This window comes from Sordaria macrospora, chromosome 7, assembly GCF_033870435.1.
Source record: "Sordaria macrospora chromosome 7, complete sequence".
NCBI lineage: Eukaryota > Fungi > Ascomycota > Sordariomycetes > Sordariales > Sordariaceae > Sordaria > Sordaria macrospora.
Genome location: NC_089377.1, coordinates 4023595 through 4039416, shown reverse-complemented (window position 1 = coordinate 4039416; position 15822 = coordinate 4023595). Strand labels below are relative to the sequence as shown.

The 15822-nt window shown below is 52.8% G+C and overlaps 5 protein-coding genes across 5 annotated transcripts; 3 read left to right on the top strand and 2 right to left on the bottom strand.

Moving 5' to 3' along the window:
• Positions 1-344: 344 nt before the first annotated feature.
• On the top strand, positions 345-2218 carry SMAC4_07662 (uncharacterized protein; the record flags this gene model as incomplete). The annotated part of the gene is made up of 4 exons (XM_003350808.2): positions 345-1094; positions 1162-1930; positions 1989-2053; positions 2135-2218. Exons 1-4 carry the CDS (start codon positions 891-893, stop codon positions 2216-2218), a joined length of 1122 nt encoding a protein of 373 aa, XP_003350856.1. The 5' UTR covers positions 345-890.
• A 1437-nt stretch (positions 2219-3655) lies between these two features.
• SMAC4_07661 (uncharacterized protein) lies at positions 3656-5425 on the top strand (the record flags this gene model as incomplete). The annotated part of the gene is made up of 2 exons (XM_066090673.1): positions 3656-4310; positions 4860-5425. The coding sequence occupies 2 exons, from the start codon at positions 3656-3658 to the stop codon at positions 5423-5425; spliced, it is 1221 nt and encodes a 406-aa protein (XP_065947871.1).
• Positions 5426-6721: 1296 nt separating this feature from the next.
• On the top strand, positions 6722-7402 carry SMAC4_07660 (uncharacterized protein; the record flags this gene model as incomplete). The annotated part of the gene is made up of 1 exon (XM_003350806.2): positions 6722-7402. The coding sequence occupies one exon, from the start codon at positions 6722-6724 to the stop codon at positions 7400-7402; it is 681 nt and encodes a 226-aa protein (XP_003350854.2).
• Positions 7403-7446: 44 nt separating this feature from the next.
• On the bottom strand, positions 7447-10274 carry SMAC4_07659 (uncharacterized protein; the record flags this gene model as incomplete). The annotated part of the gene is made up of 5 exons (XM_003350805.2): positions 7447-7689; positions 7756-8030; positions 8088-8164; positions 8228-10043; positions 10109-10274. 5 exons carry the CDS (start codon positions 10272-10274, stop codon positions 7627-7629), a joined length of 2397 nt encoding a protein of 798 aa, XP_003350853.2. The 3' UTR covers positions 7447-7626.
• A 3534-nt stretch (positions 10275-13808) lies between these two features.
• On the bottom strand, positions 13809-14918 carry SMAC4_14162 (uncharacterized protein; the record flags this gene model as incomplete). The annotated part of the gene is made up of 1 exon (XM_066091801.1): positions 13809-14918. Exon 1 carries the CDS (start codon positions 14910-14912, stop codon positions 13809-13811), a length of 1104 nt encoding a protein of 367 aa, XP_065947870.1. The 5' UTR covers positions 14913-14918.
• Positions 14919-15822: the final 904 nt, after the last annotated feature.

Sequence of the window (15822 nt, the reverse complement as noted above, 5' to 3'; positions counted from 1 at the left end):
CTGAGGCCTTCGGGCCACGCCGAGCCCGCAGCTAAGGTGCCGCATCAGTATTGTGGTGGCGGCGGCGACTTCCAGCTTCTAGATCAAGCAGTTGGGATCGTGAGTGTGCCCCTCGTCAAAGGAGCACCGTTGTTTCGCCATTGTTCGGGTGCCTGTTGATCTCACTTCCAAGGCGCGAATGAGAGTACTGTGCAGCGGCGAGTCTGGATCGGGCAGGTCCCAGATGCACAATTGCACATTGGAATTTCCTTATCTTGTTCAATCTCCAAGCCATTGCAAGCCAATTCCTCACAATTCCCAGATTTTCCCACGGAATCAGCGCGGAGATGTAACCACACAACACACACAACCCCGTACTATCGCAACTGAACTGCCAGAAACAGCCTAGCTCCGGCACTGCTAGACACTGCTAAACCGTCAATCCTGGTTTCCACCATGTGGTTTTTGGGGGAAAACCCCACGCGGTTGACTGTACTTTGCAGCCACTGATCGGGAAGCAATGCATGGAAGTGACTCGGCAATCGTTCTCCCACCACGATGCAGCTGAGTCCAATGGATCCAATAGCTTACCGTTGACTACTGGAAAGAGGAAGGTGTATGGGAATGGTGTCAGCGTAGCCGCCCAGAAGAGACACTATCGCGTTCTCACCTTTGCATGAATGGACAAACAAGCAACGAACGAACGCGGGGTCGATGGATGGAGGACCAAGGAACGCCTCGGCGGGCATACCGACAATGAAAGAGCTGGGCGTGCGATACTGTACGTGGATATCGAGCATCGTGGGCCATGAACCACGAGGGATATAAGATGGCATTGCTGCGTTCTTCATCCGGTTGTCGGGTTCTTGTGTGCTCGAGTCGTTGTCCATCGCAAACATTCATCCGACATCATGCGTGCCTCGGCCCTCTTCACCCTCCTCGCCAGCTCGGCCGGCCTCGTCGCCGCCGTCCCTCCTGCCGGTGCCGCCAAGGCTGCTGGTCTTCGTCTCATCAAGACCTCCCCTGAGGACAAGGGCACCTGGGTGACCGAGGAGCAGAAGATCACCCAGTACCGCAACAACCGCATCGGCTTTGTCGACATCACCGACATCACCGTGAGTTCCATCCCACGTCCACAACCCCAACCCACCCTGAATCCAGGACTCTGCTGACCGCAACCAGGACGCCTCGGTCCTCACTGCCCTCTCCAACCCTGACGGTGCTCCTGCCAAGTCCGACTTCTCGGCCCAGGCCATCACCTATCCCACCGCCGTCTCTCACCAGACCCAGGTCAACTCCCTTCTCTCCCAGGTGTCGACCACCAACCCCAAGTCGTGGCTGCAAACCCTCACCAACTTCTACAACCGGTACTACAAGTCCACCTACGGCACACAGGCCGGCACCTGGCTGTATGACACCGTCGTCTCGGTTGCCTCGGCCAACTCGGCCATCACCGTGACCAAGTTCACCCACTCGTGGAACCAGCCCTCCATCATCGCCAAGATCCCCGGTACCAGCAGCAACCTGGTTATCGTGAGCGCCCACTATGACTCGACCGGCGGCTCGTCCACCGCACGTGGACCTGGCGCCGACGACAACGGCTCCGGCATCGTCGTCGTCCTCGAGGCTCTCCGCGTTCTCGCCAACGCCAAGTTCGCTCCCAAGGACACGCTCGAGTTCCACTTCTACTCTGCCGAAGAGGGTGGTCTCCTTGGCTCTGCTGCCGTCTTCTCCAGCTACAAGTCCGCTGGTAAGAGCGTGTATGCCGTCATGAACCAGGACATGGCTGGATACTCGCCCAGCGGCAAGGTCTCCATCTATACCGACTATGTCGACACCTCGTTGACTGCCTACACCCGCGTCATTGCGACTGCTTATACCGGCGCCACGACTAGCGATAAGTGCGGTTATGGATGCTCGGATCATGCGTCGGCCAGGTCTAACGGTTTCCGTAAGTTGTTGACTCCTGGACTTGGAGAAGAACTGAATGACTGACCTGTGATTTCCAGCTGCCGCCTATGTCTGCGATGAGCCCATGGATACCGCCACTCCTTACCTCCACTCTTCCAACGATGTGAGTATTACCAGTCTTGATAACCCGCCCTGTGATCATTGGCCGCAGTCTGCTGCTAACCTCTTGTGCTCACGTAAACAGGCTTACTCCACCATCATGTGGGATGCCGTCCTCCGCCATGCCAAGTTCACGACTGCCTTCCTTGTTGAGGCTTCCTACCTGTGAAGGGTTGCGTGATGTCATTTTTCTGTTTTCTGTTTCATTTTTGACGAGGCTACGATCATGTTCGCATGCGAGGAGGTTGACTGTCATGCCGGGAGATCCACGGCAGGCACGACGGGGGTCCAATGACCCATGAATGTGAGGGGTGAAGTGTTTATAGGGTGTTGAAAGTAGGTCGCGGATAGCTCCGAAACCCAGGCGAACAATTTGTTGACACATCGAGATGAGAAACGCAAATTTGGCGCACAACATGTGAAAGAGATAACTCACCCTTCCTTTCTTACTGCAATGACATCAATCTCAAAGTCAGCAGAACTCCTCTCCGTGGAGATAATGATGGGAAGCGCAGAATCACACCACGATACATGACGGCACATGGCCGCACACGACCAGCGGCTACAAGCCATCTCTCACTGTCCCACACTTCGGAGTCCGGCTTTACTGTCCAACAATTGTTGCTCGGCGCACCGAAATAGAAACGCCGAAGCCCTGATCCTCTCTTGCCCATAGCGGGCAGTCATCCACCGGTTGCCCGGCGGACCCCGATTGCCATGGTTCTCGGTGTGGACGCTACAATCAAAGGCACCTGTCAAACATGAGAAACTTGCAAAGACAACCGCCAAAGGCCAAGCCTCTCAAACCGCGACGTGCCCAGAAACTGGTGAGCGAATAAGCCTAAATCACCCCATCATGATCCGCGGCTACGCCTGAAGCCAAGGTCTTGGTTGATGCCTGTGAGCTAATGCTCGCCGCTGATAAGCATTCTTGGCCGTGATCTTAATCCTAACTTTAAACGCGACCCGTGGCAGAGGCTGTGACGGTTGGCCGGCCCCCTTTGCTCCTGAAAACACCTCTGCTTGTGCGCCTTTCAGGGAGACGTCAACAAGCAAAGATGAGGGCGTTTGCCAAGCTCAGGGCGTCGTTCTCAAATTACATAGTAGATCAGCCGCCGCAGGGTGGACATGCTTTAACAGGAGGCATCGCGGCCCCGTGGTGATCATTGCTTTCTTCGAACTCGTCCAAGAACGGTAAGCGTCGTAATGTTCTCAAAAGTCATTTAAAACTCCCTTGCTTCCCACCTGGGTTCACAACGTTGGCGGCCGAAGATAGTGGAATGAGTTGTTGATCAGTCCACGGGTCATCCCACCCGTTATCACTTTTGCACTTACCTTTTTCTCTTCTTTGAGTGGGCTGGCCCATATATATTCCTATTCCGAACACTTTGCCCCATCCATTTCATTGTCTCATAGCAACATTCCTCGTTATTTTCCTCATCAGAAATCTGTTGTCGACCCAGCGTCAACAGTCAGAGCTTGCCAGACAAGCGAAATCCTTGGACCTTTCATCGACTATTCAGACCAAAGATCCTGCAGCAGAACCCACAGTAGCCTGTTCGGTCCTTGGTTGTTGTGAGCAAGCGACCCATCATCACCTACCACGATGCCGAACATGGACGTCAGCGACCTTAACACGGTCATCGCTGTCCTCGGCGCCTTCATCATCATCTTCGGCATCATATCCGTCAAGATCAAAAGCCGCTGGTTCCTCGGTGAAGCGCTACCAGCCGTCCTCATCGGGATCATCCTCGGCCCTATATTAGCCAAATTCCTGGACAGTTTAAGATGGGGTTCTTCACCATCCCCTGAGCAAACATCGACGATCACCCTCGGTCTGACCCGCATCATGATCAGAGTCCAGCTAGTCATTGCGGGTTATCAGGTTCCGGCCAAGTATCAGCTCCTGCGCTGGAAGGAGATGGCCCTGTGTTTGCTCCCCATCATGACCGTCATGTGGCTTTGCACGACGCTGTGCATGTTGGCGACGGTGCCAGACCTCAGCCTCCTGTCGGCGCTGGTCATTGCTAGTTGTGTAACTTGCACAGACCCAATCCTCAGCCAGGCCATTGCCAAGGGCCCTTTCGCTGACAAGTTTGTGGCTCGTGATCTGCGCAAGATCATATCGAGCGAAGCCGGCGCCAACGATGGGTTTGGGTTCCCTTTCCTGATGTTGGCTGTGTACTTGATGAGGCATGCCAATAGTGATGGTTCTTCTGGTGGACATGGCGCGGAGGCGGCGGCTGAGGTCGTCGCTCGGAGTGCGGAAGGAGTGGGCAGGCTCGGTGGAGGGGTTGACGTCGCGATCGGAAACTGGGTGGTAGAGACGTGGCTGTAGATTGTACTTATGTCTCGCGATTGGTGCTCTAGTTGGGTTCGTGGCTGGAAAGGCTCTCAAGTTTGCTCTGCGCAGGTGTGTCTGGACTCGAGAAGCCACTCTTTCTGCCAGGACTCGGTGGTTAGACCATGTTCATCTTGCTGACACATGACAGGAAATGGGTTGACTCCGAGTCTTACCTCCTCTACCCTACCGCTCTAGGCCTCTTCCTTGTCAGCATCTGCGGCATGCTCGGCACCGACGACCTCCTCGCCTGTTTTGTCGCTGGCAACGCCATGAACTGGGACGGCGAGTTCCTCCGCGAGACCGAAGCGCGCCACGACGAGGTCAACTCTTGCATGGACGTCTTGCTCAACTTTGGCGGCTTCATGTACATCGGCACCGTTATGCCGTGGGACGAGTTCCACCGGCCTGACGTGGGGACGCCTGATCGGCCTGGGCTTCATGATCCTCCTCTTCCGCCGCATCCCAGCCATCCTCGGCATGTACAAGTTCATGCCCAACGTGTGCAAGAACTACAAGGAAGCCTTCTTCATGGGCTACTTCGGTCCCATTGGTGCTGGTGCGGTGTTCTACGTTGAGCACACCCGCCACTTGTACCCCGAGCTGGGCCATGGCGACGAGGAGGAAACCCACCTCGTGCGCGTCATGATTTCCGTTGTGTATGTCCTCGTCTTGTTCTCGATCGTGGTTCACGGACTGTCGATTCCGGGGCTCAACTTGATCTACAAGTTTTGCGGTGTCAAGCCGATTATGGACGATGCGGTCGTGGTGCGTCGCAAGTCGGTTCGGGTGCCGACGCCTGTCATCGCCGAGGTCAACGACAGCAAGACGTTTGTCGCGTACAACCGCTTCTCAAGGCCGGTATTCGAGCCGGGCGAGCTGCCAGTTGTCGAGGAGCGCTACGGCGGTGGCATATGCATCATGACGGCGGTCGGGCGGCGACGCCTGATTCGGTCGAGCTTGAGAAGGACAGAACTTCGCCCGGCAGTCAACGTGATTGCTCTATACGCTTCAGTCAGAACAGGTTCTAAATAGGTAGTGGAAAATAGAGGAGGCGTCCTTTTTCATTACGTACAGTTTAGCAAAGTGGGTGGCTTTTGCGAGTCGTAGAAACGTGTGTAGCCGTTGATTGCAACAAATCGCACGAAGGTTGTAAAAGAGGAGAATCGTTCCTCTGCTTCAGTCGAATTGGAGCTGCAAACAAGTGACAAGAAGTGACGCTGGGGTGTTGCCGCATGCTTCCCGGCAAATCCCGGCCAGCAAGTGTGCCTGGCAGGCTTGGCGGATATCTCGCCGACACCCCGACAGACAACATCCACATCGACCATGAACGTTCAGGGTTCGTGAATCACTGATACTCGGCGTGGGGAAAGTGGAGGAACCCTCAACCCAACGTCACCAACACGACCACCTCGATGACAATCCTCGGTTTGGTTTCCGCAACTTGATATCTAGCGGCATCAACTCTGGCTTGATATGCCGCCGCCCACGACAAGTGTCTCGGGCAGAGGTACCTAAGCATGATGCCCAACAGACATTGCAACCTGTTAAAGTCCTGTTCGATGTTGTGGTCTGCTTCACGCATCTCGTTCCACAGCGCATAGTCGCTCCGAATCTGTGAAACTTTGCTGACAATATCATTCAACCGGAGGCGAGCGGTTGCGGACCAAATAACGCCATTGAAGTCATTATCCATCTCGAAAGTTCGAAGACTTGAGAGTACGACCGAGTCAGACTGTCAGAGTAGCACCCGCTTTGCCAAGCTGGTGACAAGCCATCAGCCTTATAAGTGCAAAATGACCATTGGGCCTTGGCCTGTGTCAACTTTCCCTTTTCGGTTCACACATCTTTACCTCTATCAACAGAAGGATGCAACCGAACACCACAGTCAACGAAAACATAAGATGATCCAATGGGCTTCAATGACTTTGTTTGTCACATTCTTGGACATTGTCTAGACAGAGGATGTTTGCCGGCTTCGTCAGGACTCTTGAATGAGTTGAACGTTCTCGAACACTGGAAGTATGAGCGACCAGCCGAACAACAACCAAGGTGAATCATGGCCAATACGTTCAACATGAGATTTACGACTTGGAGAGACTAGATATAAAGGCAAGTTATTCCCAATAGCAGCCAAAGACTTTCAACCGTTCCAAACCTCCACAGCAATACCAAACTCGAAACATTACTCACACGAATACCCGTTCCAAGCCCCAGCTCCCAGACTTCTAACTCCAAGACTCCCGCCACCAGAACTGCGCCATTCCGGACCTCCCTTCCTTGGCCCAAGACACCATTGACAACCCGAATCTACTGCCATTGTCTACCTCCATGTCGCACCAGAACCCCCGATACCAAGGACGAGTCACTGTCCGGGGCCCCCCAATGCCTGCCGGTCTGGAAACAGCCGCCCACTATGTCGACGAGCAGCTCAAGCGTTGGAATGATGCTCACAAAGGCAAATACTCGCCAACAACTCTCAAGAAGCTGGAAGAGCTGGATGACCAGGTGCAAGACCTCTATGAGGCCAGATTGTTGCGTGGTGAAGTCAACCCTGGTGATGGTACCAAGATTCTTTGCATTCTGGCGCAGTTGAACGTAATGAGGGACTGCATGGATGAAGTTGACGACATGGAAAAGGAGTGGGTCTGGATTGAAACGTCTGATACAGACGGCTTACCTTTTGGTACGGCAAATGATCAACCTGTAGACATGGTAAAGGGTCTACCTCTGGACATGGCCAAAGGTCCAACCGAAGACACTGCCAAATCTCCGGCTGAAGACCTGGCCAAAGCTCCAGCTCAAGACACGCCCAAAGATCCACCTCAGGACGCAGCAAAGGGTTTGCCTCAAGACAGTGCGAAGGGTACACCTTTAGACACGGATACCGATGGTGAGTACGTGATTGTTGACGAGAACGAGGAGGAAGATGTGAACGGAAGGAAAGATCTTGGGGAGCAAGGCGTGCTTGCCACTCTGCAGAAGTACTTGAAGGCCTTGAAGGTTCATTAGGAACTTGCCAAAGTCTTCTCAAGTCAGATGGCTTTGGAATTGGGATCTATGACGGGAAAGGCAGGAAAGAAGGAAAATCCGCCGAAGGGAACATGAGGACAGGGGTGTGAAAGTGAAGACAGTGGATTGACCATGTCCTCAATGGGATCTATAGAAAGTAGCATGACTACCATGTTGTATCAGACCAGTCCTTTGGACCCCGTTTCATGATGGGCATAACAGAATCATGTTCCATTCAGGTATTTGCACCTGTCAACATTGCCGCCCAAGTTGTTTCCCCACCATTTCTTTGCAGCATGTCAGTAAACGCTGAAGGACGAGGAGAGGACGTAACACGATTTAGGGCTACTCACCGGGAAGTCTCTGGCTTTCCCACTGCCGCCCGCCACGGCAAAGGTGAGGATGAAGATTATCAAGGAACAACCACCGGCTATGGCCGCCGCAACAATGAGGTTCCACTTGGCAAACAGTACAGGCTTGTAACGACGGAGATAACCCTGGGCAAAGAAGCCGAACACGAAGTATGCCAAAAGCGAGGAGTTGATGCCGACGGACAGCCAACCGAGCCAAGTGCAGATGATGAAGGTGTTAAAGTAGTTGAGCTTGAGTTGGGGGAAGTACTTGTGGGCTGGAAGTTGCATCTTTTAGTATCATGGACTCGTTGTAAATTATCAGACAGACTGACCGATCCAAAATGGAATTGGGACGAAGATCCCAAAGGACAGGCCCATCGGCACCATCCAGTACGTTCCATGTCGTCCACTGGCATACCTGCTGTCAGCACACATCTTGAACATCCCAACAACACGATCAGGCTGAACTCACAAGATCTCATTGGCCGCACCTCCCCAAGCCACTGCCTGCGAATTGTACGTTTGTACATTCTGACCAGACCAAATGTTGGTGCCTTCAACAGACAGCAGGATCTCACGCTGATTATCCACAATACTGTTCATCATGACCCAGTTGAACACGGAGCCAGCACAAGTCCCTACAACCTGCGCAAGGAAGGTTGCCCTGGGTGGGAGCTTTGCATATTGTGCCAGCTTGAGATCACCCAACATCGTGATAGCTTGCACCAGGCCATTGGACCCATAGAGGGTGAACATCATGTTTGCTACCGGCCTGCGGGGAACCATGTAAGCACCGATCATTTGGACGGCGCTGGTAGGTTGGTAGTAGAATCCAACAATGCCGTACATGCACGCAAAGATGATAGTAAAGATCCAGGCTAGAAGGACAGCAACCAGGAAAGCCCACCAAGGAAGACCGGTTTCTTGCTGGTAACAGCAAACGAGACCAATCAGGATTGAGATGGCGAGGATGCTGAAGTACCAGAAGGATGGCACCTCCTTGTACGCACTCATGGCGGCGTAATGGGGGTCTCCCTCGGTGCCGGGATATCCTTTGCGAGGGGTGTCTGAGTCAGAGGTGAAGCTCTTCCGGAAGGATGACATGGAGTTAAACCGACGGGGCAATGTCCGGAGTTTCTTGATGTTTTGCTTCAAAGCTGAAAGTCGGAAAGGGTTGAAGATAAACTTGATGTCATACCAGTTCCAGAGAAGGACATGTACCACTGCTGCCGTAATTCCCATGTTGAACACCAACAAACACAAAGCTTGACTGGTAGCAAATCTGGGAAGCCCATAGGCGTCCAAAGCCGCTGGATCTACCTCGTTGTTTGGGCCCAAGATCTGTGTTTGATCGTAGACGGTCCCATTGGAAGTGAACAGCGTCTGTGCCATGAATGGGAACTTCTTCGCATCCCACAGGTCGTAGTAGTAAGCCCCCACGGTCAAAGCAATACAACCGATGTAGCCGATGAGCTGGTTGACCAATGTACTCAAAGGGAGAATTAACTCCTTTTCTCCGATGTACTGCCAATCCATGCACCAACTGAGAAAGCCCATGCCCTCGTTTCCATTGGATCCTCCGAACAGGTGGGAAAAGACGGCCGAGTTCTGGTTAGCAAGGCAAAAGATGGAAATTCCGGTGGTGAGAGGAAACATCCATTGGGGCACAATCTCCCAGACCATCACAGTCAAGCAGATGTACCAGAAGATCTTGAGCCGTTTCTTAGCGAGTTCCTTGTTCAAGTGCATTGACTGGAACAGCGCGGCATTGGGAAGTTGTGTTGGCCAGACGAACTTGGTTGGGTAGATGAAGGCTTTGCGTATGCCACCGAGAAGGCCATACCCAATGCATTGCGAAGAGAACAGCATGAAGATGGCCGACGCTGCGTTGGGCTGATGACCGTAGTATAGAGACTGGGCGGCAAGCTGTTCGGTTCCGAGGGCACAGGTGGCGGCGGAGCTGGCCATGATGACAATGAAGACATGCTCCTTCTGTGTGAATGGTCCCGGGTTGAGGAAACGGCCAACGGGGCCCCAGCGAGGGATCAAGACAACAGCCTCCCCCAGACAGTAGGCGAGCATGATCAGAAACACGATGCTCACGAGGACGGTTTGTGGCTTGAAGTAGAAGATCTCAGCGAGAACAGCACCGAAGGCCGACAAGCCTAGCCCTAGAAAGAAGGCCCGGAACGTGTAGATTCTCTCGATCGGGTTATCGGACGTGTCGAGGGTTTTGGTGACCAGCTGTAAAGGAGTGTCGAGTGTGGTATCGGATTCGACGGTGATCTCTGGATGAGTTGCTTGTCAGTCCACGATAAAACCGAGGACATGGACATATCGGCAAGGGGCTTACCTCCAACTTCGGCATCAATGCTGCCATCTTTCGCTGTGGCAGCACCCTTGGTGTCAGCGCCATCGTTAAATGTGGTGGTCGGTCCCGCATATAGGATGTCGTGCTTCTCGTTCGGTTCGCATTCGTCACCGGCTCGCGCGGGCTTGCTTTCCACGTTGCCATCCATGGTCGTGCGCAGTCAAGGAACTTGTTGCGGGTGGCCGAAGGAAACGGAGAAATAGAAGAAGAATTCTAGGAGGGGGTTAAGGACCATATAAGGTTAAGGTGAGCTCAGGGTGGAAAAAATGGACATGGACATGCACATGTCTCGAACATGTCGCAAGTCACAAGTCGCAAGCCGCAAGATAAGACCATGATATCGGGTGCATTCTCGTTCAGGTCGAGCGGGGATGCCTGGAGACAAGATGGGTGGTACAGTTGTCGATAGACGATGCCGGTTGCTGTCTGGTGGTTGTATCTGCCGTTTCAGTCGATGTCCTGGGGGCAATCACCAACGACGCGGGAGCAGGAAGGAGAGAACGGGGAAGCAACGAACGATGGAAACGAAGTTTGCAGGATCAAACTCAGCAGTCGTGCACTGACCTGGAAGGAGCTGCGTATGTTACATGCATCAGGATGAGGTAACCTGTAGGCGCGGTTGGAGAGTACAGGCATTGAATGATACCGGCCGTGAACGGCAGCCGGTGCCGCCATGTCTTAACCTGGCAGGTGTCAACACGGATATGTCCTGGATATATGGTAAAAACAGGAAAGCGGCCGCTCTTGCCCGTTCCTGGCCTGTGATCCGTTATTGCCAGAGTTGCGGCACGGTTGAGATAAGCTTTTGGGCTGTATATCCCTTGTTCTCGCGAGCCAACGAGCTAACCAAAACCAACGATGTTACATTCGCCACCGACCATCTCGCGACACGAAAGGCAGGAGGTGCCAAGTTCAAATTATGTCGGTTCCAGATTGCCGGTAACAGAGCACGATATGGAGATATTGCGTGCGAGGGCTCACTCAGCAACAGTGAGGTTTTCAATATGGAAAGATAGTAGGGGATGTTGTTGTCAAGATTCCTCTCGCTATAGTAATTTGATATGTTGTTGAATCACTCTTGCGACCGTTAGTGTTAATTGCTACGAGTGTTCGGGGGGCAAGCAAGCTGCCCGCCCTTCCTTTAGTAATAAAAGGCTAGGTCGGAAAGATGCGAGATTGGAGAACGGGGATGCACTAATACAAAAACCGTGACAACACGATTCTGGGCATAGGCAGGGCTGGGCCAAAAGAAGTCGATGTGAATAAAAATCAATAAAGCTAAAGAGTAGAAAATGGGAGGTGGCCGAAGGCCGGCGAACGAGGTACGCCTTAAAATAGGGTGCGGGAGTTCTTCTGAGCCTAACTGCCTAAAAGCCGCCTTAGATGCAGCCAGCCACGACACTAGTGCTATGACAAGACCGTAACATACTACTCTATTACTCTATTATTCTATTCCAGCGATAATACTCTGGTGCTTATAACGGTTCGTCACATACTCATGCGTAGCTTGAGGAATTTAACCTCAAATCAACCTTTCAGACGTTTTTCATCGGATGTCTAGCGGACTATTATCCTCAACCTTCTTTCGAATCTTGAACAGCATATGGTAAACTTTCTCCACATGTCAAGTCGCTCCTAAACCTACTCGAGCTCGAAGATATTGACAAACGCCTTATACCGCATTTCATACGGGTGTTTTCCTATGCTGGGAAGTACAACATCAAAACTGGTCGATTTGAAAGGGCACGCATTTTGTTGGAAGCAGCACTTAGGATGGCAGAACAAGCATATTGTCCGGGACACTCGGCGACCGTCCTTATAATTTCTGACCTACAATAGTTGAGAATGTATTACCACAAGGATCACCCATTTCAGAACAAAATCGCGGATGCTACTACGCGGTTATACACAAGGTTACTTGGCATATTGATGGATGCTGCCAATAACATCGCCGCACTTAAAAGCTACAGTCTCTCTATCCAAAAGACTTTTCAGAATCTAGCAAACCTAACGTGCGAAGAGGAAAAGACGCTATCATTATATGATGAACTGAAGGCACTGGGACCGGAGGTTTTCAATGACAACGCTAGTCGCATTGTGCACTTCACTCTCAACGCACCTCCCTTCACCTCCGACATGCTACTATTTTTGGGTATAGTTACCAAAGTCTTTGGCTTTGACGACAGATGTGCGGAACAAGAGGCCATATATCGTGCTTTTGTAGCTCGTCGCACTCGTTTTCCTGATGAAGAAGAGCAAAAGCATAGTTCCGGCTCACAAAATACGCTTTGGCTTTTCATTTACGAGGCTATGGCAGGACAAGGGAAGGATCGGGAGATAACGGACCTGCTAGGGCCCAGGCGAACAACATTAAACCTGGAAGGTTTCAATATTTTCAACCAAGTGGAAGGTTATGGTCTCCTAAGAGCTTTACTAGCAGAACAAGAAAGGTTGGAAGTGGCTGAAGAAATCTACCAAAAGCTCCTTGAGACAGTCTCAAGGAGCTTGGCTCTCGCCATCCTAACGCGTTAAAGGTGCGAGGGCGGATTGCTACGATCCTTGCGCGGCGAGACAAGCACATGGAAGCGGCAGTCCAGTTATGACAAGGGCTGTATTTAAGGCTTGGAACAGTAGTTCAATTCAGCTAATAAACTACTTTGGTCTCGAAGGCCTTGTTGATCCTCTCAACCTCCAGGAGAAGGCTGGGCTTCAAAGCCTTCTTATGCTAAGGGAAACGGTACGTACTAGGGTACGTACCGGTCCTTGTCGCCTGAGGCTCCAAAGCATTTATCCAGCGACCTGTATACATGCGGATCTTTCTGAATGCCTTCATCCATTCTCCTTCTTCCTTCTGGCGTCGGCCTTTGCCCGGGCGTCCTGCTTCTGCTTGGTTGGCGTGATTGCTCCTGTGATGATGAGGTGGCTTTGTGATGATGTTTAGCGTCGTCAGCAGTTCTAGGGTTGGCTCGCTTAGCCTGGTGGCGTTGCGGGGGTTCGGTTAAGCCGTGCCTGTTGGCCGAATAGTCTGGCCGAGGCAAGGCTGGCATTGTATGGCGAGGTTGGGTTGATGTCAAGCATTGAGGCTCTATTGAACTTCAAACCCAGGAGTGTGGGCAATGTCCGTGTGACACCAGTTCCGCCACGTACTTGAGTTGCGCAAGGAGGTGCTTGGCGATGAACACTCTGATACCTTAGCAGCTTCTGTCTCTCTTGGGCAGATTCTAAGCCGCCTAGCCAAACATGATGAAGCAGAAGAGTTGGTTCGGGGCTCTCTCTAGATCCTTCAAAGACGTCATGAGAACGGGCATGTCCCACAAGCATTTTTCCACGTCGTCATCACCTATGGTGCCATTCTCGAGCACCAGGGGAAGACCACACAATCCAATGAATTTCTCATTGTTGTTGTTGTTGTTGTTGTTATTTTTAACGTCTACTTCCGCCTCCCGTAGGGCATGAGACGTGCCGCACCGGTGAGTCTAGCATACAAAATTAAGAGCAGTGCCCTAATTGTCCACCAAAACCATTAATCCGAGGGCAAACCGAGGCCTATTGCCAGTATAAATCATGTGTTGCCCATAGCGTAAACGCGGCCCAACACTTAAAATCGAATCGCCCAGTGGGCGAGCCGCCAGTATATGACGGAACCTGTAGCACAAAGGAAAAGGTAAAAGAAATGACAAAATCACTCCTCTCCGCTCTCGCTCTCGCTCTCCTCCTCCCGCAAGGCCTCCTCCCGTCTCCTTGCACGGTGAACCAGCCTGTCCAAGTCCACCGTAACCCTCTCAATATCGTGGCCATGGCCAACCTCCACCCCTCTATTCCGTAAAAACCTCGTAAGGTTGTCAGCGGCGCCACCGCCGTCAGTGTGCTGTTGCCAGAGTGTCTGGCGCCATGCCTTTCTCGTGCAAGTCCACGAAAAGAAGTGCGAGGTCTGGATCCTAGCGATGAAGCGCTGCCAGTAAACTCCAATAGCAAGGGAGAGATTCTCCCGCGTAGCCGCTTCGCCCGTGACCGGGGAAACTGCATATGCCTTCCTGCAGAAAAAGGGATGGAAGGGATTCTTCCAGCTTCCACAGAAGCATGTCAGCAGGGCGTCCTCGTGCTCGAAGCGCTCGTGGTAATCCTTGAAATCCCCGTGGCCAGACCTGGCCGCGAGGAGGTGGTGTAAAGAGCGTCTGTCCAGCTCTTTTAGTTCGTCGTTAGGCTGGATAGAGACCCCCAACCGGTAGTCTGCATAAGACTCTGGCTTGTTCGCGGCCCACCATGCCTTGAAATCCGTATGCGCCTCCCTCTTAGCAAGCCGCCTTGAGTGCGCAAGGGTAGCCAAGCCTTCATTGACTACCTCTCCTCCTTCGGCGCCCGCCTTAGCGAGCTCGTCAGCAATCTCGTTGCCCGTGATGCCCTTGTGGCCGGGTACCCAGCGGACATCCACCAAACTGGGGCCGTAGCCCTTTCGGATGGCGCGGAAATCGAGGAAAGCCGCTTGTGACGACGCAGCTGGGGTTCCTCGGAGTCCTCTAATGACGGACGTGTTATCAAGGCATATCGTAATGCGTGGTCGGGCCTGTGCCTCCGGGAAGAGCGCCACAGCGGCCTTGAGACCATGCCGCGCGCCTTCGGCCTCCGCATCGAAAACTTCCGCTTGTTCTAGCTGACCGCATCCGCGGCCGAGTTCTGTTTGTCCTTGAAAGATTACGTAGCCAAAGCCTACGCACTCGCCCTCTGGTCTTTCTTCGGCGTCGGGGTCCTCCGCGTGCGCTGGGGGGCCCATCTGCTTAGCTATCATAGAGCCAATGAATTTCTCATGAATCACTGGAAGGTTAGATACGTAGATGGTTTCGAGGCATGGGCAAGGGACAGGTTCGATGTTGCTGATGAACGCGAAGAGACATCATCGGATGAAGACGAACCATATGACGAGAACGGGGATTCAGACATGGAAGAATCAGACATTGAAGGGTCAGAAAGTGTTGTGGTGGGGTCTGTGCCACCTCCATTCACTTGACATTGTCATGTGGGTCCACCAGCCCGCACCACTATGTATTCTTTAGCCCTCCACAGTTTCTTTTCCTTTCGAGAGGAGGCCTTGCGGGAGGAGGAGAGCGGGATTTTTTGTTGTTGTTGTTATTTTTAACGTCTACTTCCGCCTCCCGTAGGGCATGAGACGTGCCGCACCGATGAGTCTAGCATACAAAATTAAGAGCAGTGCCCTAATTGTCCACCAAAACCATTAATCCGAGGGCAAACCGAGGCCTATTGCCAATGTAAATCATGTGTTGCCCATGGCGTAAACGCGGCCCAACACTTGTAATCGAATCGCCCAGTGGGCGAGCCGCCAGTATATGACGGAACCTGTAGCACAAAGGAAAAGATAAAAGAAATGACAAAATCACTCCTCTCCGCTCTCGCTCTCGCTCTCCTCCTCCCGCAAGGCCTCCTCCCGCCAGGTTGAGTTGCTCTGTTGGCTCTTCTTGAGCTCTGCTACATCGGACTTGACGGCTTTGAGTCCTGACGCAAGAGATTGAAGAAGTAGCTTCATTTCCGAGAGCTCGGAGTTGGACGCCATTTTGGGTGGCATGGTCTACCGGTCGTTTGGGCCCAGTGACGATGGGTCGAGGGTTGGGGGCGCCGGTCGTGGTGATGCCGTGGAGTAGCTCAGCTGGAGGTGATGTTGCAACGCAGCTTGGCGGTTGACG